The sequence below is a fragment of the Spodoptera frugiperda genome, chromosome 8, assembly GCF_023101765.2.
Source record: "Spodoptera frugiperda isolate SF20-4 chromosome 8, AGI-APGP_CSIRO_Sfru_2.0, whole genome shotgun sequence".
In the NCBI taxonomy this organism is placed as follows: Eukaryota; Metazoa; Arthropoda; class Insecta; order Lepidoptera; family Noctuidae; genus Spodoptera; species Spodoptera frugiperda.
Genome location: NC_064219.1, coordinates 11,675,675 through 11,701,433, shown reverse-complemented (window position 1 = coordinate 11,701,433; position 25,759 = coordinate 11,675,675). Strand labels below are relative to the sequence as shown.

At 41.0% G+C, this 25,759-nt stretch overlaps 2 protein-coding genes across 7 annotated transcripts; one reads left to right on the top strand and one right to left on the bottom strand.

The window, feature by feature from the left end:
- Positions 1-8,298: 8,298 nt before the first annotated feature.
- On the bottom strand, positions 8,299-23,368 carry LOC118275845 (protein kinase C). Of its 5 annotated transcripts, none has more exons than XM_035593943.2 (17): positions 22,937-23,368; positions 22,631-22,763; positions 22,168-22,282; positions 20,864-20,924; positions 19,173-19,362; positions 19,054-19,085; positions 18,910-18,980; positions 18,659-18,809; positions 18,221-18,357; positions 16,830-16,917; positions 15,991-16,071; positions 14,491-14,991; positions 14,328-14,380; positions 14,015-14,201; positions 13,773-13,912; positions 13,562-13,660; positions 8,299-13,466 (listed from the first exon to the last, which is right to left on the bottom strand). In XM_035593943.2, exons 1-17 carry the CDS (start codon positions 23,031-23,033, stop codon positions 13,389-13,391), a joined length of 2,214 nt encoding a protein of 737 aa, XP_035449836.1. In that variant the 5' UTR covers positions 23,034-23,368; the 3' UTR covers positions 8,299-13,388. The 5 variants fall into 5 exon arrangements, with proteins under 5 accessions (XP_035449836.1, XP_035449834.1, XP_035449835.1 ...); XM_035593941.2 differs by having other exon boundaries at positions 18,904-18,980; positions 22,937-23,366; XM_035593942.2 differs by having other exon boundaries at positions 13,562-13,657; positions 18,904-18,980; positions 22,937-23,366.
- LOC118275847 (ADP-ribosylation factor-like protein 2) lies at positions 22,099-25,275 on the top strand. Of its 2 annotated transcripts, none has more exons than XM_035593947.2 (5): positions 22,099-22,247; positions 23,601-23,758; positions 23,845-24,000; positions 24,188-24,386; positions 24,762-25,275. In XM_035593947.2, exons 2-5 carry the CDS (start codon positions 23,694-23,696, stop codon positions 24,894-24,896), a joined length of 555 nt encoding a protein of 184 aa, XP_035449840.1. In that variant the 5' UTR covers positions 22,099-22,247; positions 23,601-23,693; the 3' UTR covers positions 24,897-25,275. The 2 variants fall into 2 exon arrangements, with proteins under 2 accessions (XP_035449840.1, XP_050551472.1); XM_050695515.1 differs by lacking the exon at positions 22,099-22,247 and adding an exon at positions 22,793-22,810.
- The last annotated feature ends 484 nt before the right edge of the window (positions 25,276-25,759 follow it).

The window sequence follows — 25,759 nt, the reverse complement described above, 5'->3', positions numbered from 1 at the left end:
TACAACTTCACAGTTTAGGTTGCTGGTTGTCTGCCTGTATTAAGGAATCAAGTTTTCATTTTTATCGTTAATTTGTTGGTGAAAACGGGCAATAGTTGTCATAGAACTAGAGGATCAGCCTCATATTGATCTTTTCCTGGTAAAATTTGATTTAGGTAGGTACTTTTTGATGGGATAGGTTTATTGTATGTATCTTTATTAAGCAATGGTGCTAATTATAATTTTTGAGACATGGATAACTGTGCGTTATCAGCTCTGTTGTATGGCTCCCACACAGTGGCCGGCAGACAGCACTCGCTGCAGAGGGCAGACCTCCCGCGTCAGCTCGTCATTACATCAAACATCGATTCCCTTCTAATTAAAATGTAAATGAGCTACGAATGTCCGCCTGTGTCGGCTGCGTCGGGCGTCGTGTCGTCAGTCGCCACATCATCGGCCCATACTTATTTATTACTTATCAACCACAATTAAAATGTCTTCAATTCGATCCGCGGGCTCTAAACTCCTCGATAAAGTATAAAATTAGATTAGATAATATAAAATAACTTAAATTTATCTCCAATTGACTGAGTAAGTATCTCCCGTTGATGTCGGCGTCAGATTTAAATGATAATATTCTTGCTTGATATGATTCTCGATGTTTTTGATAGACTTCCATGATTTAGAATTCAAATTGTGATGTTGAAAACATCGATTATTGTGCAAGCTCAGTTTTTACATTTACGTAATATATCAACATTACTTCTAATCAGTTTCTGGACGCAAGTGACCAATCTGAATATAACTTTCCCATCCATTTCATAGCGTCGAATAGGTTTCAATTAAAACCTGCTTCCAAGGTTCATATTAAACTTTAAGATTTGAACATTTCTCAGACATAAGAAGTATTTCAGGAAGTTCCTGGTCGTGGAGCGCGTCCAGTCGTCCACACACGGCACACATAGACAACAGACCAACTAATAACCAATAAAACCCATTAGTGGTGGGACATGCAGGTTCCGTACAAGACGCCACTTAACCTGCGCTCGCGCAGTCTAATTAGCGCGGCGTGTAGTGCAGCGTCGCGTCGCGGAAGTGGCTGATGTATGGCGAGCGCGCGACACGACGCGGACGCACGACGCGCCGACGCCAGCGACCGATGGACCATTACACGGCGCAGGACTCCACGAGACAACTGCAGCTTCCAGATAATTGTCCAGTATTCCACTTACAGATGGCGTGCGATGCGACTGACTTCCTCCGAAGTCTATGTATCTGGTAGTGAATGTTTTATTTAGAATAGGTCCTACCGATGCAGTTCGAATTATGAACTTCTGGCAACCGGTTATAGTGATAAAAATAAAACTTCTAGAACTAAAAGTACGTAGAATCTTGTATGAAAAGTCTATAGAGAAGCGTCAAATTCACTTTGTAGATACGCTAAGGTTAAAACAGTAAAACTATGATTACTTTCCAGGCACATAGATAAACAAGCACACCGACTAAGTGAATATAGGAGCAGGTCGTAAGTTAAAGATGGGATCGTAGTCGAGCACGTAAGCTGCAGGGACGGCGGCACGACGCAGCCGACATTATGCAGCTAATAGTTGATACATTATTTATTCAGGACATCATAAAGTTGGCTAACGAGAGCTAACGGCGCGGGCTAATGAGCGGTGAGTGTTCGATGCGTGCTGCGCCTGCGCCGCGCCGCGCGCCGCTCACGAACACCGTTATGTTTCACATATCGTCTAGTCTACTACACACGTTGTCTATTTCCTAGGTTTCCAAATAGCCCTGCCTATAATACCAACCTATACTTAGGTAAGTAGTTAACTCATATCTGAAGACTTAGGTACTAATGCTCTTATGCTCGTATTAAAAAACAAAAGCAGTCTTACGAATCATTTCAGATTTAGAGTTCCTGACGACTGGCTCTCTAATTCCGACTCACCAAAAGAAAGGACCGAATTAGGTAATTTGAACATAAATGCACGGTCTTTTACCGTAACATATAGGTAGGTAAATAATAATGGCTAAGGTCGCTACGTTATTTAATATCATCTACTATCCTATGATATCTACCCATGTAGATAAACATAAACAGGACTTTCAGAACCTAACTAGAAATTCGTGAAAGTTCGTGACGTGACAGCTGCAGGTACCTACTGGCCACTTGGTTATGGACCAATGCTCGAAGGTTCGATTCTTTATCCCGTCACAGGCTCCGTAGTGCAAAATAATGAGAGCGTGACGATTGGGACAGATAGCATCACCACATCGACACATTGTGCCGCGTCGCATGTCACACGCGAGCCGACCTGCCCTGACACAGGGCAACGGCCGGACCTAACAGACACACATTGCCTACAACTCATTAAAATATGACAAAAAATGCTCACTACTATTTCCATCACACATAAATCTTCAAAATCCAATTACCAAAACGGTAGCCGCCTCCCGAACGAACCGATTCGATATGATTGTTCATAAAATATTCTAACGGTAGCTGTAATCGATTACAATAATTGATAATCGATAAACTATTCACTTCATACATACGTATCGCTAATCAATCCGATTTCACGCCTCGACGCACGGTTAAATACTATAATCGTTGTAATAGATAAAAAGATCCATTTCGCGAGGGGATCTCGATCGCTGCAGGGGAAAAACATTCAATGCAAATTAAGTAGCTTGCAACAAAAAATGGCCTCTGTGGCTCAGTGCACAGGGTTCGTTTTATTTAAAGCTGTTGGTTTAATAGTTTTGAAATATTGTAATGAATAGTTGAATGGGATAGTTTAATCCCATTTTGCGATTACAATAGGTCCGAGCCCCACTTGCGCAGCTGACATCATAAAAACCTGTGCTCTCGCTTGATGTGCTATTGTTTGACCCTTGCGGAGGGTCGCACAATGGCCGACATTTTTTGTGGTTAAAATAATGATGTTACAACAAGTGGGCAATCAAGAGTCTGTGCACGTTTGCACAAATGTTTGTCACAGGCTTAGCAGAGCTTATCCCTGATGGCACTGATGATGTCGCATGTCGGTACCGCGCGGTGTCAGCTCGCTGTGACCTGGACGGCTCTAGAATAACTAATGAGTAGATATTTTCTCTCTGATGCACACTAATTGTGGCGTTCACTTGGTTATAGCTGAGATAGGTAAGTAGATTAAGTAGGTACCTATTATAGCTAAGATAGGTTAAAACCAACTTAGGTATTTGTTCAAATTCCCATCGCAGAAAATGGGAAGCTAAGCACAATAAAACATTATGTATGTGAGCGCTATAAACGTCAAAACGCCGCGAATCAATCTGAACAGCAGTTATAGTAAGGTTTTATTGAAACAATAAAACGTACCGAGAATAGCAGATTGAAATAACAAAACGTTCAGAGAGTAATCTTAGAACGAATTACTTTCCAAATGTGGAGACTTAGCATAAGTAGTTTGTGTCCGTAGAAGGCGGCGGGCGGCGCGGGGCGGAGGTCGCGCGGTGTGGCGCGGTGCGATGGCGGATAGCGCGACCCGGGCCGTGTCGCACACCTCGCCACCGCTTCATTAGGATCGCTTACTTAATGGCCCCCAGCTGCAAGTACCTGCCAGCCCACTAGATACACAGATTGGTATTGCTAAGGAGAACGTGAAAGCAAAAAATGTTTAGTGCAGTTCGCGTAAATCCAGTCACTCAGCTAAACTTATTTAGACTATCTCCTATGTCGTAACTCGTGAATACTTCTACAAGAAGACACACATACAGGTCACAGGTCACACAAACAATGCTACAATGTCTTATAAGCTCTCCAACTGATTATGATGCCCAATCATTCTTTCTTAGCGATACTTGCGACTACATTCGCATATTTTAAATATTTATATGAAAATGATATTTTTTCCATTTCAAGCTATTAGTCCAGTCATTTGGTAGATAAAAAGGGGTTACCTGGAATGTTTTCCGGGAGTTTTGAAAATTGGTGAATTTATAGATTTGGGTATGCTCTTTTCGAACTTCAACTTTGCCACCTCGTACACATATTGAAAAAATGGCGCCTAAAAACGGTTTTTTATTAATATCTCCGTTCCGACGCATTTTACGAAAAAATATTTATCTACAAAATTAAACTAGAAAAAATTTCCTACAATTTATGTATTGATAACTTTTTCATAAAATCAATAGTTTTTGGCGTACGAGCGCCGCAAAGTATTATTAGTCCAGTCAAATTAGGATTTCACCTCGGAATTTGAGATACCCAGCTGTAATTTTGTATATACTTGTATATTGACTGCCTGAAACTTGTCTCAAAACCTACATATGGTAGGGTGTAAGCAACTATTAAATTTTAAGGTCCAAAGGTCCCAAAAAACGTTTTTTTGCGCTTTTTTGGAAATATCTCATTTCCTATGGGTTTTTGGTATTTGCATTTAATACCAATATTGTAGAATACAAAATTCTCTACAACTTTTGTCTAAACTTTTTTTTTATACGGTGCACCGTTTCCGAGATAGAGGGCGGAGAGCGCGCGGTCACTGCACCTCTTCAAAAATTTTTTTTTGTCTAACCTATCCGTGATGGTTGTCTATGGATAGGCCATTAAAAATACGTCATGGTTCCTAAAACCATTTTTCGTCAAAATCAATTGTTTGAAAGATAGACACTTCCAAAGTGGAAAAATGAGGTCTATCGAATGTGTCCTGCCCTCTAACTTTTAAAATAAGTGAGTAAGGAAACTAAAAAAAATATATGCTGCAGATTTTAATGGAAACTTTCAAAGAAAATTGGTTTGAACGAGATATCATCATTAGTTTTTAAGAATTGATACATTTAAAAAAAACACATTGTTTGTACACGTGGTGGTACAGATGAATAATACTTTGCGGCGCTCGTACGCCAAAAACTATTGATTTTATGAAAAAGTTACCAATACATAAATTGTAGGAAATTTTTTCTAGTTTAATTTTGTAAATAAATATTTTTTCGTAAAATGCGTCGGAACGGAGATATTAATAAAAAACCGTGTACAAACAATGTGTGTTGTACAAACACGGGAGTTTCGGTAGGTTCCTGCTTCTGATGTTATATGTGTTATGTTATATGTTCCACTGTGTCCTCCGGGCGGTCTTCGCAGTGATGACACCCGGGCGTTTCCTCCCGCCCAATCAAAAACAGGATCCTACCGAAACTCCTGTGTCCGGTAAGCACCTTCGTCAGGCGGTAGGTGAGGACGCCATGGCGCCTCTCTAGCCACTCCTCAAACAGGGGACTTACCTCTGCAATGACAGCGAGCCCAGCCCTCGGTTGCGACAGTCGTTGCTGCACAACACACATTGTTTGTACGCGTGGTGTTGCAGATGAATAATACTTTGCGGCGCTCGTACGCCAAAAACTATTGATTTTATGAAAAAGTTATCAATACATAAATTGTAGGAAATTTTTTCTAGTTTAATTTTGTAGATAAATATTTTTTCGTAAAATGCGTCGGAACGGAGATATTAATAAAAAACCATTTTTAGCCGCCATTTTTTCAATATGGCGGCGCGAGCGGCGGTTGTACGAGGTGGCAAAGTTGAAATTCGAAAAGAGCATACCCAAATCTATAAATTCACCAATTTTCAAAACTCCCGGAAAACTTTCCAGGTAAAACTACCAAATGACTGGACTATATTGTAAGGTATGACCATTTGTTCCTACTGAAGTAGGTAGCTATACATAGCATAGGTACTAATTTATTTTGTACCTAGTAAATACTTTGTTGTTATATAAAAATTAGAAATGAAATGAAATTAACCTTTTGACCGCCAGAGCATAAACGCTTCGCTGTGCCCTCCACGCCAAGCCACAAATTCAACGAAATAACCTTGAAAATATTAGGGATTCCAAAATGTTATCGATAAACCAAAGTGAGTAATAATTTTCGACTGAATTTGTTTTTTTGTAGTTTTTTTGAATAAACTGCTTATAACATAAAAAGAATATTTATTTAACCTAATCTCCCACTGTAATAAACTTAAGACCACATTAATAGCAACTATCAATAAAATATCAACCTTTTGAGACACAAAAATACATATAAAATTGCAGCAAGTTACAGCACTATTATCTATCAGTTACTATCCATTTTTTTTAATCTCTCGTTTATGATTAGGGATGTAGCTGAATAATGTAACTTATCGAGTTCATTTATGTATTAGGTAATCAAATTTGAAAACTGCTAAATAGGTACAGATTTTAGTGATATTATTTATACACTTTCATATTCTTAAAATAGTTGCGTTGTATTTGTAAAATGTCACATGAAACTTAAAAATATAAAAAATCAACAATCGTATTTATTTATTATGCTCATTAACAGCCTTGTAATTGAAACCGTCACGTGAAACTTAAAAATATATAAAAAATCAACAATTTGCAATTATAATGTAGGTACTCGATAAAAATTTTTTTTCCACTTCCCCGCATTTAAAAACACGGCACGCGCTTATGACGTCACGAGTCCGACATCTATACATGTCAATGGCGCAGAAGGGATTGCATATCGGTAGTATGCTAGGGATGCGCATGATTGGCGAAAAGGGAATGTCGATAATATTGAAAATATAGTAAATATGCTATTATACCCAAGAATTTTTCAGTTTAAAATACAGTAGAATCCGTTTATAATGACATCGAAAGGAATTGACAAACACGTCATAATAAGCGGACGTCATACAAAGCGTTATGTATAACTGAAAATCTTTTTTATGTAAATATGTATGTATTAAGTATTTTAATACAGAAACATAGTATATTTGCATATGTGTAAGACCATATTAAATCAAAATCAAAATTGCACGTAATCAGCAGATTATTATAATAACACATACAAGTGTATTTTTTATTGTAAGTAATCTGTAATTTTTGTCTGCTTTTGTTTCTTCATTTTATTGTAAAAACAGACTCTCACACTATTGTGTATAGAAGACATAGCTATGGTCAAATTATCATTTTCAATATTGCTGTGGACAAATCGTGATAATAATTCTGCAATTACTCACTGAGATTCAAAACAAAAACTAGGCACGTGCCGAACGTCGTCTGGAATTAACGAACATCATTGAAGGTAAAGAATCGTGCCGGTCATTATAACCGGACATAATTTATTAAAAATGGGTCATATAAAGCGGCATGTCACTGTAAGGGAAGTCATTATATCCGACTTTTTTATAAAGAATTTTATATGAAAACCAAACTTCGTCATGCAATTACGTTATAATAACCGGTTGGTCAATATAGGCGGAGTCATAATAAACGGATTCTTCTGTATAGTATATTTACCTTTTTTCTCAGAGACTAAGGTTATATATATACTTTTTAATAGTTATTACAAAAAATAAGCGAGTCATTTAGCTGAAGTTTTAATATTACTTGAATTACACTACATCACTAGTAGGCATGTATACATGCCATTGGCGCGAGAGAACGTGCTTTTTTAGCCGATATTTAAGTTGTTTTTATCAATCAAATATTAGAATAACTATATTGCAATTTTGTTCACTGTGTACAATTATGTAATAACTGGGTATTCAGTTCTTAAGATACATCAATAAAACACGTGAAAGTAATGATTTAATGTGTTTATTTTGTTTTTCTCTGTGATCTGTTTCTTGGCATCTATAGATGTCGGTGGCGCACAGGGCACGCTTGCGCATGACATCTATTCATGCCATTGGCGTTCAAAAGGTTAAATTATAAAAATTCGCACATTTGTCACAAAGAGCTCTAGTCTTCTTTTGTAGCAACTGCTTACAATAGCTTTATTATGATAAGCAATATAATAGAAATATTATTATGAGTAGCTAAACCGCGACATATGGCTGTGATAGGCGGCAAATGGTTATATCACATGTTTTGTATTGCAGATCGAGCAGACGGCGCGCGGCGAGTGCACCAGGGAGGCGCGACATGTCTCCTCGTATCACAACAATGCAACAGCCCTGCCCGCGTGATTAGCAACATTGTAGGGTAACCACTACACATATGGGTGAAATATTTAGACGTTTTTTTAACACATTTTGATCATTGTTTATTATATTGTGTCACCAGATGTAACGTAAATATTTTTTCAATTCAATTTCAATTAAACCCTTTATTTACGTTTGGTCTAATCATTATGGTATTTCTTTACTTTCGGGTAAAACAACTTGATCCGGCTCCTTAGTTGTGTCGGATGTGTGCCTAGTGCCTCTTGTACTGTATGTTTCTGTGTTGTATGTACCGAGACTAAGATCAAAGTAAGCAGGCAACGTACCAAGTTGTTAGTTAAAATGAAACGTCACATTATAATCTATTTTCATTGATTTAATAGACATGTAGGATTACATATACATATTTTATTTCATCATAAAACTATATTATATGTATTAATTTACTCAGCTAATGTGTTCTAATAGTGATCGGTGAACAGACAACAAATATAGGTATACGAGGCTGCGCACGTCGCCCGCCGCGCTGGGGACCGAGTCGGTCAATAGTTAAATAGCTATGGAAACATTCATATTACTTTACAAAATATTTATGTCGTATAATACAAATTCATTTATTATCAACTTTGTATATAAATAACAGTTACATATAGGGCGGTCCCCAGCGGCCGGCCGTGCCTCAGCCGCGACACTCCAACAGACTCCGTAATCCTCGTGTTAGCTACAAATAATTAACACAAACTATAGATACCGTCGTAATGTCGTCTACAGCTCAGTAAACAGTACGTCAGTACGTTCCAAACAATCAGATCACAATTTAGAAGTCATAAACATCACGTTCTTATAATTAAGGGTGAAAGCACCCGTCAGGACGTTTCAATATTCGATTCAAGCGTTTACTTCATCAGGTTTCAAAGACAACATATCCGACCACTGGGCAGCCGAGGGTAGTCCCTCGCGGGCGACACCGCCACTGGCAAACTTTAACACATACAACAATATCTAATGTTGAGTCGAGCTCCACACGCGGCCGCGGTGTCCCGCCTTCAAGTGTAACTAAGAAAACATACATTACGCAACAAAACATTGATGCCCATGTGGAATTCATTACAACAAGTTATACATATATGTAAACAATAAACATAATAATACAATTCAAACATAATAGCGTTTAACAAGTACCTAGCAGAGATTCAGGAGCCGAGAGTAGACGACATTACAACACAAACAATAGACTCCCACCAAACAGTACCTACACTCTGTATACGATGGCAAGACAATAAATATGTATTCCAACTAATACACAACAAAATAAGGGCTTTCAGCCGATTTGTACAAATATTAATCCACTCTTTGGCTATATAACACCTCTGGGAAGCGTAAAATATATTTATTTTATTTATAAGCATTCAAAATTAGTAAAAAATAACTAGATGGTACTCGCGCCCGGTGTTGGCAGACTTACAACTAGACAGCGCGCCCCATGTCGCGGCCAGCTATACAACACAACAATAACTGCCATACATACATATTGTGCTCGGGACATGGAAGTAGGTCTCCTTAAACATAACATAACTAGCGGCTACACAACAATTACAAATGTTTATATTATTGCTTTACTAAGTGACGCCGCCACACGTGGCCCGCTGTATGTCCCTCGGTACAGTACGGGTGTAGTGCAGACTGCAGACACCGGCGGCGAGGGAATAATGCTCTATGTTTGACACAGTACACATCGACAGTAAATAGATAACGGACTGAGTGCACCCGCGTGCACTCTGGTAACTACAATGCATTGCTCGGACGCAGTCAGAAGCCGACGACGATAAAATATAAAATACATAGACAAAATAATACAGCGTGATATGTCAAGTTACAGCTAGCGTAAATATGGCTTACGTTACAAAATGGCATTAAACAGTGTAACTCTATTACCTTCGTTTCTGTTACTGGACAAACGAGCGACTTGTGCACGCGTGGGACTGGCTCGGGCGGGACCACTCGTTCGTATGTCGCTGGCCTCACTGGGCTTGTGCTATTCATTATTCTTTTAGAAAATACTCGTTAGGCCAAACAAAATGTTCCAATTGCGAACATTTGCCATTAAGTAGATGACTGTACGACGTGATTAATGGACAGTGTGGTAGAGCCAGTGGTCCGGCCGGGCCGGGCCCGCGCGGTAGCAGACAGTGGACAGCGCGGCACAAGCTGCAGGAAGCTATTTATATTGGAGCCGGTAGAGGCGGTACATGCGGTACATGCGGGGTGTACTATGCAGTACTCCCGCAGTCTGCGCGGGAGACATGGTCACCTGCTTACACGATGGGATACTTTGGCACAGTCGGTGACAGACAGACATAAAGCGTTTACTTTCATTTAACTTAGTTAAGGAGGTAATGGTTTCGGTAAATATTTAACATTTCCTAGGGAAGTACACTCGTGAGATGAGCCGTCGACGCTCGTCTACAACACAATATAATACAACTATGTGGCGCGTGCTCTCTCTATATAAATAGCTTTACTTTGTGCTCTGTCTCCTTGTTTGTACATTACACTCAGCGACTGCAGTACGCTCCGACTACACTTTAACTTGTACTACGTTTAATTATCAGCTATTACGTAATAATCAATAAAGTTATAACATCTTCAAACAATAATAATACATTTGAACTTCACGATTAAATAATGTGATTGTGTAAAATTTCAAAAAAATAAAAATAATTTTCAAAAACCTTTCGCCTAAGTTTTGTTGCAATAAGGTCGGAAATGAGAACACATGTGCGTCCGGAGTTAGAGTAGTAAGTATATAGAACAGCAACGTAATCACAGCTACACTCATACACTCGAACCACGCAGCCGGGCCCGGCACTAGCACTCGCTAGTACCGGCACTAGCAAGTAGCACTGGTACCGGCACTAGCACTAGTACCGACGATACCCGGCTGCGGCGGGCTGTAAGTACTAGTCCCGGCGGGCGCGGCGCCGTATACATAGTCTGTATACTAGTGCAGCGCCGCGGCCGCGCCCACTCACACAGCGTACGAATAAAAAACCACAATGTGAACAACACACAACTATGAAATATTTACGAATAAATTAATAACTCGCCGCGCGCCGCCGTCTGCCGGCGCACGGGACGTACTATCATACTCTATGCCTAGTTACATTACTTTATATTAGTATGACGATCCACATCAAAATGAACTCTCGCCGTCCTCGTGGTGCGGCCGTGCCCTGCCTGCCGCGGCAATGTACTCGACCGTGGCGGCAGTACCGCGCCTTGTATATTGTACTATTGTAACATTGTACTATTGTAGTATTGCAGGCAGCAGCCAGGGCATGCCTTGTGCCGCACTACAACAAAATGGCCACGAAATGAAGACATCTTAACAAAGTAAACTAAGCCTTAGTGCGTATATAATAAGATGCAACCACTACACGCACCCAAAGATAAACATATAAACACAAGAGTTAATAAATAGCAATAATAACGGGAACACGTACAGAGATTTATATTATAATATAGTTATTAGATTAGTCAATACAATATTATACACTAACGACTACATAAAGCAATACGTTGTGCTGTCGCTCGGGCGCGTGAGTGTTACAGTACACGCACGGTGTACAACTTAACCTTTGGTATTACATCGTAACTACACTAATCAAATAATACTTAACTCAAATACAGCGCCTCACACATATACATACTCGCCAACTAACCTTACTGTATACTGATTAATAAATAATGATCTACCTGATTAACAAAGTAAACAAAACGTTGACTATAACACACAGACAATAATATAAAAATAACGTATAATATGTACTTAAAGTACGATCAAAATATAATTAAAATATTTCGTAAAAAAATGTAACAAAATATTATGTAAAGAGAATCTCAACTAGCCGACACCCGCTCGTGCCACGGCCACGTGTACAGTGTACAATGTACAGTGTATAGTACACAGTGTACAGTGTACCCGCCACACCCGCCGCACGAGCCGTGCAGGTAGTGCTAACACACGTTGCTGAGTATTGGAGGAACGTCGCGAGACGCGGGACTAGAAGCAACACAGATCCACTCGACTACTGCGCCATCACCGCCGTAATGTCGCCCCCCCTCCCCCCTCCCTGGACGCGTCTCCACGCGAGTACACCTGAACTCTGACAAGTCAGATAACGACACTTAAACTCCACGGTATAACGTATAATCTATATCAATGTAAATATTCTTTGTAACAATAAATATAACTCTGCAAGTTAAACATTATTTACTTCCACCTGTACGGCGTAGACGCGCCAGAATACCGCGGACTGGTCGCGCGAGGGATCCAACCGAACGTTCGACTGTGACTTGTTAGCGCCAGTGCCTAGAGGGGTAACTGTACGAACACAACACCCAATCAATACAAAAACATCGAGTTTAAATCCAAAGCACCGATAAATAGGTACGTCGTAACTTTACTGAAAGAACGTCCACTACAGCGACACTCTACATCCGTCTCCAGCGCACACACACACGGACACACACACAGACACGTACACACAGACACGAAGTACTCGCAACAATAACTCTCTACTAATGCTTATGGGGTTTACAGCTTCCACCCGCGGGCGGCGCCGCGGGCACCGCGTAGTATGTATTGTTCAATATTTACAACAATTCATAATTGCTCTATATCATCAATATAGGACTCCGTGGAAAACATTACAGTCACCGAACCAACACTTTGTATATTTCTTGTATTGCAGTCGCGGCGCGGAGCGAGCGACCCGCGCCGGAGCTACTGGACAGAAACATCATAAGATATCCGTGGGCAAGTCGAGGTTGGCAACGTCTGTACAATGCTACGAGATATTTAAAGCTGCTGGTTCCGGCGCCACGAGTACGGGCCCCGGCGCGGTACGAGACAGTTCGAGCTCGACACACGTAAGCGTACTTATTACTTGAGGTATTCGTCTTTAGAATTACATCAGGCGGCAGCGTGCCCGGGGCACCCTGCCTGCTTACTATTGTGATTGCACAAATATATCAGACGCAATTATACTCACTCGGCTTGTATCGATCGATTGCTTAGCGTTAACTTTATCTAGTATGACGAAAGATCCTGTCGAGTCATTTAAGTGAAATTGCGTCCTCGTGATATAAAAATATCGCAGTGAGAGACTCGAGCGCACCTAAACTAACATACACTAAAGACAGACAACGTACATTCAAAATACGTACAAAGTAAATAATAAAACGTAACAAAAATAATACTTCGTCCGACGCCGTTACAGCGAGTGGCGCGCTACTACTACGGTAACATAAAGGTGCGCGTGCGCCCCGGCGCCGCGTGACTAGAGACAGCTCGGCCTTCGCCCCCCGCGTCACTACAGACAGCTCGGCCTGCGCCCCCCGCGTGACTAGAGACAGCTCGGCCTCCGCCCCCCGCGCCCCCACTCAGGCCTGCGCCGGTTTGTCGGCGGCCGGCGCCGGGTTGAAGTCCTTGTTCACGAACGAGAAGCCGCGGAACTCCTCCTGCGACACACGACATAAGGCTCCGTCAGCGACCTGTGCTGTATACTACACTAGTAACTGTATAGTACAGAGGGTACAGTGCGGACGACACGTACCTGGTTGATGGCTCTGACGACGTCGTGCGGCACGGGGGTGAGGACGGGCTCCTCCTTCGTGAACTCGGCGTCGAAGTTGGCCGCCTCGCGCTTGCTCTTCTTTAACAAAACGACGACTCATGAGTGGGGTGCCATAGGGGGGACACAAGCTTAGGTTGAAAAGGAGGCAGGAGGGCAGCTAGGAGAGGGGGTGTAGGAGTGCAATACTCACGAGCTTGGGTCGGAAGGGCGGCCGCAGCCTGCGCTGCGCGAGCGCGTCCCAGTCCATGTCCTTGAAGAACACGTGCGCGCGGATGCCGGCCGCGCCGCCGCATACTCCCAGGCGGCGGACTGGGTTCTTTGTCATGAACCCTGCCACACAACACAGATCCACCATTAATCTCACAAATTCCACGAAACATAAATGTTTTGTTTGACACGTCCGCTGAGTGGCACGTTGCCGTGATACGTCACCTTTGAGTATAGAGACGGCCTCCTTGGAGAGCCAGACGGGGTAGAGCACGTCGTCGTGCAGGATGGACTCGAACAGGTCGTCCTCGTTGTCGGCCTCGAAGGGGGGCTGCCCCGCCAGCATCTCGTACAGGAGCACGCCCAGCGCCCACCAGTCCACGGACGGACCGTACTCCAGCTCTTGCAGGATCTGGAACCATACACCATTACTCAACACTTTGTTCTGTATATTATCGCCCAATAATTGGGCAAATACACATTGGATTGGGCTTCATGAGGTACATACAAGAAACTAGATATTTATACGGGTACTGACCTCTGGTGCGATGTAGTCGGGTGTTCCACAGAACGTAGTTGTGGTGGCGCCATCTGTGGATTAAACACCAAGTGGTCAATATATGTGCGGTACTTGAGTGACTGTCTGAAAGAGGAAGTCACCGGGCAGTAGTGTATGTGTAACAGAGTGTAGCGGTACTGACCGAGTATGCCCTCCTTGCACATGCCGAAGTCGGCGAGCTTGCAGTGTCCGTCGCTGTCCAGCAGGATGTTGTCGAGCTTGAGGTCCCGGTAGATGACGCCGTGCTGGTGCAGGAAGGTGAGTGCCAGCGTGACCTCGGCGGCGTAGAAGCGCGCGCGCGGCTCGTCGAACTTGCGCGCGCGCTGGATCTGGAACATGAGGTCCCCGCCGTCCACGTACTCCATGACGAAGAACAGTCGCTCGCGGGTCTGGAAGGCGCAGTGCAGCGCCGTGAGGAAGGGGTGGCGCGCCGCCAGCGCCAGCACGCGCCGCTCCGTGAGCGTGCACTCCACGTCGTCGTCCTGGATGATGGCGTCCTTCTTCAGCACCTTCACGGCGTACACCTCGTCCGTGCCCTTCTTCTCCGCCAGCATCACCTTCCCGAAGGAGCCCTTGCCCAGCACCTTGATGAAGTGGAAGTCGTCCAGCGACACCTTGTCCTGTCCCCCCGCGCACTCCTCCCCTGTACAACAGACCGGTCAGTCCCCGCGCCTGCACCGGGCCGCCACTGACGTAGTGCAGCGTCAGTAGCGGCCGGTACAAGTATACATCACCATAAAGTGCACACCACCCTCGAAACAGCCAGAAACTTGAAGGACAGTTGTGCAAGCCTTGTAGAACAATTCAGTAAGCAGACCACGAGTGAACAATATTGTCAAACATCCACAACCATTACTGAGTAAGAAATGCCAAGATTAACAAGAGTCCCGCACAAATATTCCCAATCATGTACTAATTATTGTGTTATCGCCAAAAGTTACCATTGTCATTATTATAAGGCCCAATCATGCGCTTGTACATGAGGCAACGACTATACGAGTGTCTCGTTACCTCTCCTCTGCGTCGATCGTACTATTGACACAGCGTGTCAATATATGCGGCCAACTATATACGGTACCATGAAACCGTATATACGTGGCGCACTACTAACGTGCGAACTGTCTCGTCAAAGGAATGTGACAATGGCGCACAAGTCGCATAAGTGTGAGCGAGAGATCTGATAGAAATTACTTATGACAGTTCGCACGTTTGTAATGACCTAACTATAGTCGTGGCAAAATGTATTTTAGTTTGTGCACAGAGAGCAGCAGAAGATGAGTTCAGCTACATAGATATTAAAACAAATAAATACTTATATTATTGTACAGTACGATCCGAGTTAGTCCGCAACTACACCAGCACAGCGTTAGAGCCTCGCGCGGCCGTGGCTCACTACCGCCCGCCACGGCGCTATACTTGTACTTACTATGTCACCGGACCAAGTGAAACAATTACAATACCAAGCTTATGTACCAGACAACTTCTGGCACTCCTTTAGTCTAATTATTTCTCCCAAGTTAAACCTTAAGATAAATCGACGGCATCAGTATGTGATATAAGTTTAAGTGGATCCCCCTGGCACCATTTACCCCGGCAGTACATGTAAAGCAACACAAAGCGCGCATGCGTCCCGTGTGTGCACCTGTGGAGTCGGCGCAGTATGCCAGCGAGGAGAATACGTCGTGCAGCTCGGCCCAGTGCGCGCCCCACGCAGACACTACACCTACGTCACACGGAACGTTACTACACGGGCCAATCTGCTGTTCAATCATACAATTGAAACAACAAAAAAAGAACCAAAGCTTTATTAGAACAAAAGGTAAAAAATACATGTGTATAACATAAAGAGTATAAAATAAACGTAACAAACACACAAAGCGGTGCCGTGACACGGGACTACAGTATGCAGTACTCGAGTACAGTATGCAGCGCGCTCACTACTACACTACTCTGTCATTTAGAGTAAAGAAAGCACGAGTGACTTTATTATTTTCACAATACCATGGACACTCCAAAGCAGAGTAAGTAGCGAGCCCAGTGCATACAAGTAACGCTCACAACTACGGGGTCACACAGATGTAACTTACTACTACAAACACATTGTACTGGGAACTAAAGTATTGTGCAGCGCTATGCGACAATACACACTACACTATACACTCAAGCAACACATGTGTACTGGCCAGATTCTTATAGTGCTTCGAATGATTACAAACTTGTGTGTCGCTAGTGTAGTTTGTACAGGTCTGTGTAGAGCTTAAATTAAATAACTCTGACTTTATATAACATATGGCTATCGTGGATGTTGTATTGCGATGGCACGACACAGTAGACGCTAGGGTTCATTACATTATGCCTAATCTAAAATACTACACACTAGAAGTATTCGTATGAATTAGATCGGTATAAGGTGAACGATGGCCCTACACCCTACAGTGTAGGTGTGCTAGTCGTCGTCAATGTAAGGCATGGAGTAGTTACCTTTGTCGTCGTGTTTGTCGTCCTTGGCGTCGGCGTCCCCGGCGGCGGCGAGGTCGGGCGCGCCGTCCAGCAGCGCCGCGTTGAGGTACTACAAGTGACACACACGTCACACTCCACTACTCCGGACACACGCTCACTCTACACACTCCCACAAAGATAGATCTGCCATCCGCGAATTACGTAGCTCGGTACAATACCAGTGAAAGACTGTCTCCGTGTATTTCAGTACAAACTCGTGACATACACGCACACATCATAATTTTATAAAAACAACATTGATTTATAAAAACCCAAGATTCACATTCAACGTCTCAAAACCGTCCACATAAACTGAGTGCAACATCCGAAACAGTCCCGCATCGAACAATATGTCAAATGTTCTCTGAAGTATTTTATAATACGGACAAAAAATTTAAAGCGGCTTTATCGATATAAGAAAATTAACATAATTTAACCGAATAATTGAAGCGTAGGTACGCATCGTTTGTTCGGAGCACTTTTGGACGAAGATTAGTCAATGGACAACAGAATATAATTTCATGCACATGTAATTTGTGCTAATTGTTCATTTATAAAAAAAAATTAAGTAAAGATTTTAAAAGTATTTGATATACATACGGTAAAATAAATGCTTTTTATTGCTTCTTTCTATTCGTACGATGCGGGCCTGTGGACGCTTACCTTAAATGTCCTAGAAAAAGTAGGTATTCGTCTCCATTCAATGCCTTATCCAACTAGCCAATGTCAATCATACAATTTAATGTTTTCGTATAATTCATTCTAATAACAACTTTACATGATTCACGTGAGGTTGAATTTGCAATATGCTATGTGTATGTGTGACTTTTTGGGGACAGTTTCGAGTATGTGCATCTTGGGTGTTGTAAATCAATTGTATAGGTACTATGTATTTTTGTTTCTCAATTTGTCTATGGAATTAATGTATTTCTTACTTTCCTTTTGACAAATTCTTTGGCAGATCTATCTTTCTTCATCAGCCCTCGACTTGGAAACCCGGAAGCAACCAAAATATCATCCGTAAGCAAGGCAACTAGCTTCCTCCCACTAGTAAAACCCATTCATGTCATAGAAGAATTAGAGGTTTTCTATCACCAACCACTCCTAAACCATCTCTTAATTAATGGTTACTTAGCGTGAGGAAGCGGCTAACTGACCCCTTAACTTTACACATATAGGTTGAACATAAAACAAAATGTCATTAAGTGTATCTTAGCATAGAAATGCTTTAAAATTTAAGAGAGGTTGGTGAAATGGGTATTTATCAAATTCCCTCCCAGTTCAAAGTCTTCCCAGGGAAAAGTTTTAGCCACCAAAGTTAGTGTCGAGCGACGTCCAGTCAGCTTGAAACAAATAGTAGTGTTGTACGTTACCTTGGAAGGGCGGGGTCGTGGGTTCTTGTCCGGGGAGATGCCCATCTCGTTGAGTATCTCCGCCATCATCTTGGTGTTGATGCCGCAGTTGTTCGCCACGTTCTTGTGACATCGCTTGTGCACGTTCATGGAGCAAACTGCAATATACACCACAACAAATAACAATTACTATTTAATGTAACTGAAACATCGTAAGATTATTGTCAAAATGTAAATGTAAAGAAGTTATGAGAGAAATAGAATATCTAGTAGTTAATACGACAGACGTAGCTATCATGTCAAAGATACAATAGTAATTTAGAATGGTCACACCAATATTGTCTCTAAGTCATTTGCTATCTTAACATCTTCCTGGGGGTGCGTGAGTAAACAAAGTCCACAGAAATCTTTTCGAATGACATTAAATATAAGGTATGATTAGATCTATTATAATGTTACCTTCACACTGCAGGCCCTGCTTGATGAGTCCGTAGAGCAGCGACCCGCAGTGGTCGCAGAACGTGAACCGCTTGTAGGAGTGCACCACGAACCGGTGCGGCACGTTCACGTTGAAGCGCTGCCCGCCCGACACCCCCACCGCGCTCTGTTGCTGTACGTACATATATACACGTCAGTACTGCACTCACACGCAATGGTACAAGCAACTGCAGTGTATGTACAAATACTGTGATTGGTTTACTTACTCTTACCTCTTCCTTCATACCCGGGCACTTGGTCACGACGGACGAGTGGCAGCGCTTGTGGACCACGCACGTGCACACTGTAATACAAGTCTCGGTTAGTCGCGGCTCGACTGGAGGCAGTCTGTGGCGTGCTGGGGTCGCGGCGCTTACCTTGACATTGATAGCCTTGCTTCCCTAAACCCCTGAGGAAAGAAATAATACAATCATTATCCGTCACCGAGTTGTGTGTTTTGCCATAAAGTTGTAACGGCACGTGTTGGTTGGCTCACCAGATGAACTCCCTGCAGTGGCTGCAGAAGGTGGGCTGGCGCAGGAAGGTGGCCATGAACTTGTGTCCGTTGACCTGGTGCACGCGGCGGCGCATGGCCCCCCGGCGGCGCGCGAAGCCGGCCCCCTCCTTGAACTCGCGGCCCGCCGCGCCGCCGCCCGCCACCGCGCCGCGCGGCGCCTCCACGCCCGCTGCAACACGGACAACCAACGTGCAGCAACGGGAACCAAAGCAACTGCTAACTAGTTCAATGGAGATTTGTAGCCTGGAGTACCTCAATGGTAGTAGCAAGAAAATCACTTTCATTTAACTTCTACATTAAATATGAGTGTAAGTCCCTGACTGCTATTCTGCTCAATAAATCCTTCAGTGTTTCTAACTAAATCATCCATGACAAAATACATAGCGCATCGCAAACCGAATATAACATACACCGATTTTTCTTTTGCAATTTGGGAATTTCATAAAACATTCTTTGTTGTACTTGGTTAATGAGTTTAATGGTGTGTATCTACCTTGTAAACCAGTATAAATATACCTACATACAGCACATAGTAACAACGAAACTACATGTGCAGTTGTGCAACAGATGTGATTCAATGTTTCACATGGAGCTTCTTACATGACATTTTTTTTGTTTTATCGCTACGATGACCCTCAACTTGACTGAAACTACTCTCAAAAACCCAGAAATACATGTGATAATACCAGGACCTATTTTGAGATTAAGGTGCGTCCAGATCTGGTGATTGTTCGTCTATTTTATAGATAGATAATATAATACTTGCATGATTTTAGCCCTGAACTAATTTGAGTGAGTACTGAAAACACACCATGTTTCAGTTGTAGCAACGTTTTAAAAATAAGTAACGCGCCATTAATGTGTGACTGTATAATCCTACCACAATAAACAGTCGCACATACTTATCACTGTGCTAGCATCGCACGCTTGGTAAATAAAAGAACTCACTATTTTGTATCAAAAAATTAGGTTACATTTCATCACTTTATATTTTGACGAGACAGAACCGCTACATAACTACAATACTAATATTTCACAACCTCGGTAAAGACTTGGTGCCGAATGCAGACTATTTGAGAAGGAGGCAGAAGACAAAACGTCTAACTATTCATATAACGATTGGTGGTAACGAGAGGTGTCGCATATTGGAATTCGTCGTAGCTCCATTCGATAACTTAATTACTCTTATTAAAAAACTAAATGTTATCAAAATGTTTGATGATTTTATATTCTTGTATGTCAGTATACTAGGGCGCGAGATTATTCAGGCGCAGGATTACCTACTAGATCAGAGAGAATCTCTTTCTGTAGCCAGTCAGAGGTTTCATTTTCTTAGCCAGTGCAGCTTTAACATGTTAGATTTTAATTCCAATCAGTTTCTTCAGATTCTATAGTAAAGTACAAGCATTTCACTTCAGACACTTCATAACTAAAGTTTTAGATCAGACTGCATTAATTTATACAAGTACAGATGATACATAGTACACAGGACTGTGTTGAGAGAAAAGGAAAACTAAAGAAAAACTCATATAATTAAATTAACATACAATTAGTAAATAACAATCATGTACATGTATATCATAACAATATATTGCACATATCCACCTTGAATCACACTAGAGGTAACTACTGATTAATATTGCACATTATGTATTGTGTATGTAGCTCACCTTGAGAATTCCATTTCAGATCTATCTTCAGATGCAGCTTCCCCTGAGGTTCTAGGTCCACCTGGAAACAACATACCACACACTATAACTGGTTACTACACACCTACACTCAACAGTAGGACTACACACACATGTACACTTGTGTTCGTGTGTCAACAGGAAAATGATCAAAGCAGACTACCAAAGCAATATTTTGTGTTAGCATACAGTGATTATCAGTTAAGGACAATACCTGGTACTGGTTATTATGTTTCTAGTATTTCTACTTAGTTATAAATGATGTTAAGGCTGATAATTGTGCATTTGTAATATCTTCCTGGTCCTAGTAGTTATTTATAAATGACAAAGTTGAAGGTTAAAGAGGGACTGCTAACTCTTAACACAAAATGACTGAACAGACCGGAATAAAATTTAGCACAGAGATCATTGATTGTAGTTTGGAATAACACAAATAATACTTTTAATCCAAGAAATGTGGGTGAAGCAGCTGGCAGTAGCTAACACAACAGTATCAATATCTTTTTATTTTTAAATCCAATAACTTGGTTTGTTGTGGCAACTGTTAAATCTATGATATTAAATAAATATGTTAAAAAAACAAACATTGTGTAAAACCCACTTCTTATTTTAACATCAGGAATCAAAGATAATTATATAAAAATATTACCATAACATTGTGGTGAATGATATCATAACTCAAAATAGCCATACCAATAATTAAATGTACCCACACAATTACATAAATACACAGCGACCAGCACAAACCAGGAAAACTGAATGAACAATATGATTCACACACACACAGACAGCACTAATGATCACAAGTATACACCTCTTCCTTTAACTGAACATATTTGGGATCAGGACATGAAAACCTTCTCCTGAAGTTATTCATTATGACACACAAGTAATTTGAAACCAGTCACATAATATGTAGTGTCTGGTCTCAAGTCCCAAGCACCAAACTGAGTTTATCAAACAAAACAAATATTATGTCAATTGTTGATAACACTCTGAAAGTAAACACAGTGTCTTATATCTTATCTGTGGATTACGCTAGATAAACACGCACTGATCTAAGGATCTTGCTAATCAGTCTTGTGCCCAATTTTTATCAAAGTGGTTGTTCAATTGTGATATTTGTGAAAATTATAAATTAAAGTGTTGGAGAGTATGAATCAAATTCAAACTAATTCTCAAAGTATCTTAGTAATCAATACATATTGTCATTAAATGCAGTGATTCAATAACTGAACAAACAAAACCAATGACTGAAGCATCACATTCCCAGCAGTATAACTCACCCAAAAGTCTGTGGCATCCTTGTCTCTGTGCATAAGGTCTTCAAAAGGGATTGTGCAATTGGCCACAAAGTCATCCGGAGGTATGGCAGCATCGTGGAACACCGTTATCCCCAAACTACAGCATTACACAATTGTTTCATACAATCCATAATATCATAAAGTACACACTTCATACATGATATATTGGGTTTGATTCCCATGTGAGTCATAAACATGATGTCACTGTCAGAAGTTTCACATTCCAATTGGTATTATTTTGGTAATGATGGCAAGACCTAGTGCTCCAAAGTGAGTTTTTTAATTTAGTGTTAGCTGTTATTGTACCATATTTATATATATATGAGTAGCACACACACTATTAATGTGTATCACATTGAGATACAGAGCACTAGACACAGTTAAATAGTCCACAATGAAGTAAGAATAACATGTCAAACAAATAATCAATGGAGTGATAACACACCTGCCAACATTATGGACTTCGTGCATAAAGGTCTCATTCCACACAGGATCGAATGTCTTGGGCTTGGTGCTGGAACGGTCTAGATGGTGCTCGTCGGCATCTATCGACACGTACGGATCTATCGGCTGGTCGTCTGCAACCATACCCCGTATTTACATATTAACACCAACACCCATCTCGGTAAACACGCTACACCTACTTTAAATATAAAATTACAAATAAATCATGCTCCTGTATCGGAAATCTTTACACATTCATACGCAATGACATATTGGGGAGACACCCGAGCCGTTAGATGAGGCTCACCTGGCTTTCCGAAGGTCATGTTATGCCGTTTCTGAAAGTCGGTCGGCCTGAGACCCGTCGCCTCGCAAACCTTTACTCGCACCGTGCCACTGAACATGGTGCTGCCGGCCAACGAGCAGTATCACCGAGACCGCGCCGCCTCACGATCACTTCCACACTATAAACCCACTTAAAATCATTGAAGGTGCTTCATAATAGAAACAGAAATTAAATAAAAGACTTGACAGCGACGAAATCGGCCATGGATGGATATTTTACTCTATGGTTACTAATGGATTCCAATTTCGATTTCCTGAAGAATGTTATGGGATTTCACTATGGTCTCTACAGACAAAACAAAGAATTTCTAATGAGATTCTGATTTGAAAGAATACTATAAGATTTTTTAAATATTTTTAATAACACAAAATATTACAGTAACAATTTAATCTAAATGATAATGAAAATAATGGATTTCTGTGTAATTTAATTTTGGTAAAAAGCATTATTGTTATTATTTTAAAGTACTTTAACACATTTTACAGCTTAATTTGCAGCAGAATAGAAGTAAATAAGTGGAATGTACATTTATATAAATCATAATTAGAGCATTGCGACTTTAGCATTGGCCCTACGCCCTATAAAAATATTGACAAATCTAATGTCATCAATCAATTTCCACCAGATGACGCATGACGCCAAGACACAAAATAAACAGACAGAAGTCATTTTAAAGTGAAATTAGTTAATAATTTCGTGAAAATAGTAAACAAAGACAATGGGTTTCCTCACGATATTGAAGAAATTACGACAAAAAGAGAAAGAAATGAGAATCCTCATGTTGTATCCTTTTCAAACTAAATTGAACTGTTAATAACCTCTTTATTCCACTTTCAAATAACTTTATTTCCTTAACATTTACTACTCAGAGGTTTAGACAATGCCGGCAAGACTACAATATTGAAGCGGTTCAATGGTGAGCCCATCGACACTATATCGCCAACGCTGGGCTTCAACATAAAGACACTTGAACACCGTGGATACAAGCTCAACATTTGGGATGTCGGAGGTCAAAAATCATTGAGGTAAGCTAGTCAACTAGTAAATGTAAGTCTCCTGCAGATCGACAGTCATTAACAGCCACACATGCTATCTTTCCTTTCTTCAGGTTGACAGTTGACCAAACTATCTTTTTGTGTTTTTATTGTAAACTAATGACCCACTTGACGTTTTCCTCAAGTTTCCTTATAGCTTTCGTTAATATTATTTCAGGTCATATTGGAAGAACTACTTTGAAAGCACAGATGGTGTTGCCTGGGTGGTGGACAGTGCAGATGCACGACGGCTCTGGGACTGTGCTCGTGAGCTCCACTCACTGCTCCGTGAGGAGAGGCTGGCTGGAGCCACACTGCTAGTGCTGGCTAACAAGTCTGACCTGCCTGGGGCACTCACATTACAAGAAATAAGAGAGGTAACGGCCAAATTAGTTCATTACTTACTGTTTGCATAAAATTTTGATGGATGTTTACCATGTGATGAACATACCCACTTGTGTATCTAGACTAAAAGATTTGTTAAATGGATACCATGAACAAACTTGTAAGGTTTTACGAGAGTGCTATGCAAAGAGCAATGATATAATATGCCAGGATGAGAAATTCCGGAGCTGCGGACTACCTAGCGGGTTTAGGGGCTCTGGCTCGAAAAGCAGGAGAAGGAACGGGTTGGTTTTTATATAATCATAGGATGATTTTCAAAAAAAAAAAGGATGAGAAATTAATGAGGTTTTAGAATGTCAAAATTGACTTTAGTGTAGTCTGTAATGAAATTTAAATTGTGATTTCAGGCTTTGGATCTAGACAGCATTAAAACCCACCACTGGCGCATTGTGCGCTGTTCTGCCGTGACAGGAGAGAACCTGCTGGAAGGTATGGACTGGATGCTGGACGACATCGCTTCGAGGATCTTCACACTTGATTAGCATGTCCTAATATAGTTGTGTATGTATAGGGAGCTAGGAATGAAATGAGGTTGCTTTAGTTTTTTACCTTTACATCATGTAATATTGTCTATCTACTAAAGATACTATATAAAGTTGGATGTGGAACACTTGCTATAAAATTGGGTGGTACCTACAGTCCTATGAAACTAATGACACAATAGTTTCTTAGAATTATGTTAATTCAATTCTTTGACTGATTCTTTAGTATCTTTTTTTAATCTCTATATTTATAATAATGCTTGCTAAGTTTCTCATTCCAAATAATAGCACATGCTTCCTCGTGTAATGCAAATAAAACTGTGATGTTTTTGTAAATTATTAAGTTTATATAATGTAATAATTAACTTTTTTAACAAAACCTTTGTTTTATTTCATGCTAATAGGTACTATAGTCAGCACTAGACATTGGATTATATAGGTTTGCGATAAATGATAGCACATGTAATCCAATGTCTAGTCTTTACTGTTGGAACTGTAAAATATTTGCATCTCTATAGGTACACTATAATAGACAATGTCCTAGGTCACACTGTGATGTCAAAACATTGACAATTTCTTCAGGCAGTAGCAGTAAATATGAGATGACATTTGACATTTTCAGGGTATCGCCAACTTATGCAACTCGCCCAGGACGTAATGTTGACTTGATATATTTATACAGTGGTACTCATATGAAGCTATAGAACAAGTTACATTGCAGTACATATACACGGACGGGTACATTAACTGTCTAGTCTGGCTTTGGTGTTATAGTTATATATTATATGTGTCTCTTAATTTCATTACCCAAATATCAGTGTGGTCTATTTGATTTGTGACAAAAATTCATAATAAATTAGCAT

What these genes read in the sequence shown, in the direction of transcription:
- LOC118275847 (XM_035593947.2), top strand. Translation starts at nt 23,694, where the DNA reads ATGGGTTTCCTCACGATATTGAAGAAATTACGACAAAAAGAGAAAGAA. An exon ending in GAAATGAGAATCCTCATGTT is followed by an intron (nt 23,759 to 23,844) that starts GTATCCTTTTCA and finishes TTTACTACTCAG; the next exon opens with AGGTTTAGACAATGCCGGCA. An exon ending in CATTACAAGAAATAAGAGAG is followed by an intron (nt 24,387 to 24,761) that starts GTAACGGCCAAA and finishes TTGTGATTTCAG; the next exon opens with GCTTTGGATCTAGACAGCAT.
- LOC118275845 (XM_035593941.2), bottom strand. Translation starts at nt 23,033, where the DNA reads ATGTTCAGTGGCACGGTGCGAGTAAAGGTTTGCGAGGCGACGGGTCTC. An exon ending in ATACTGCGCCGACTCCACAG is followed by an intron (nt 14,992 to 15,990) that starts GTGCACACACGG and finishes TCTGTTGTACAG; the next exon opens with GGGAGGAGTGCGCGGGGGGA. An exon ending in GTGCAAGGAGGGCATACTCG is followed by an intron (nt 14,381 to 14,490) that starts GTCAGTACCGCT and finishes TTTAATCCACAG; the next exon opens with ATGGCGCCACCACAACTACG.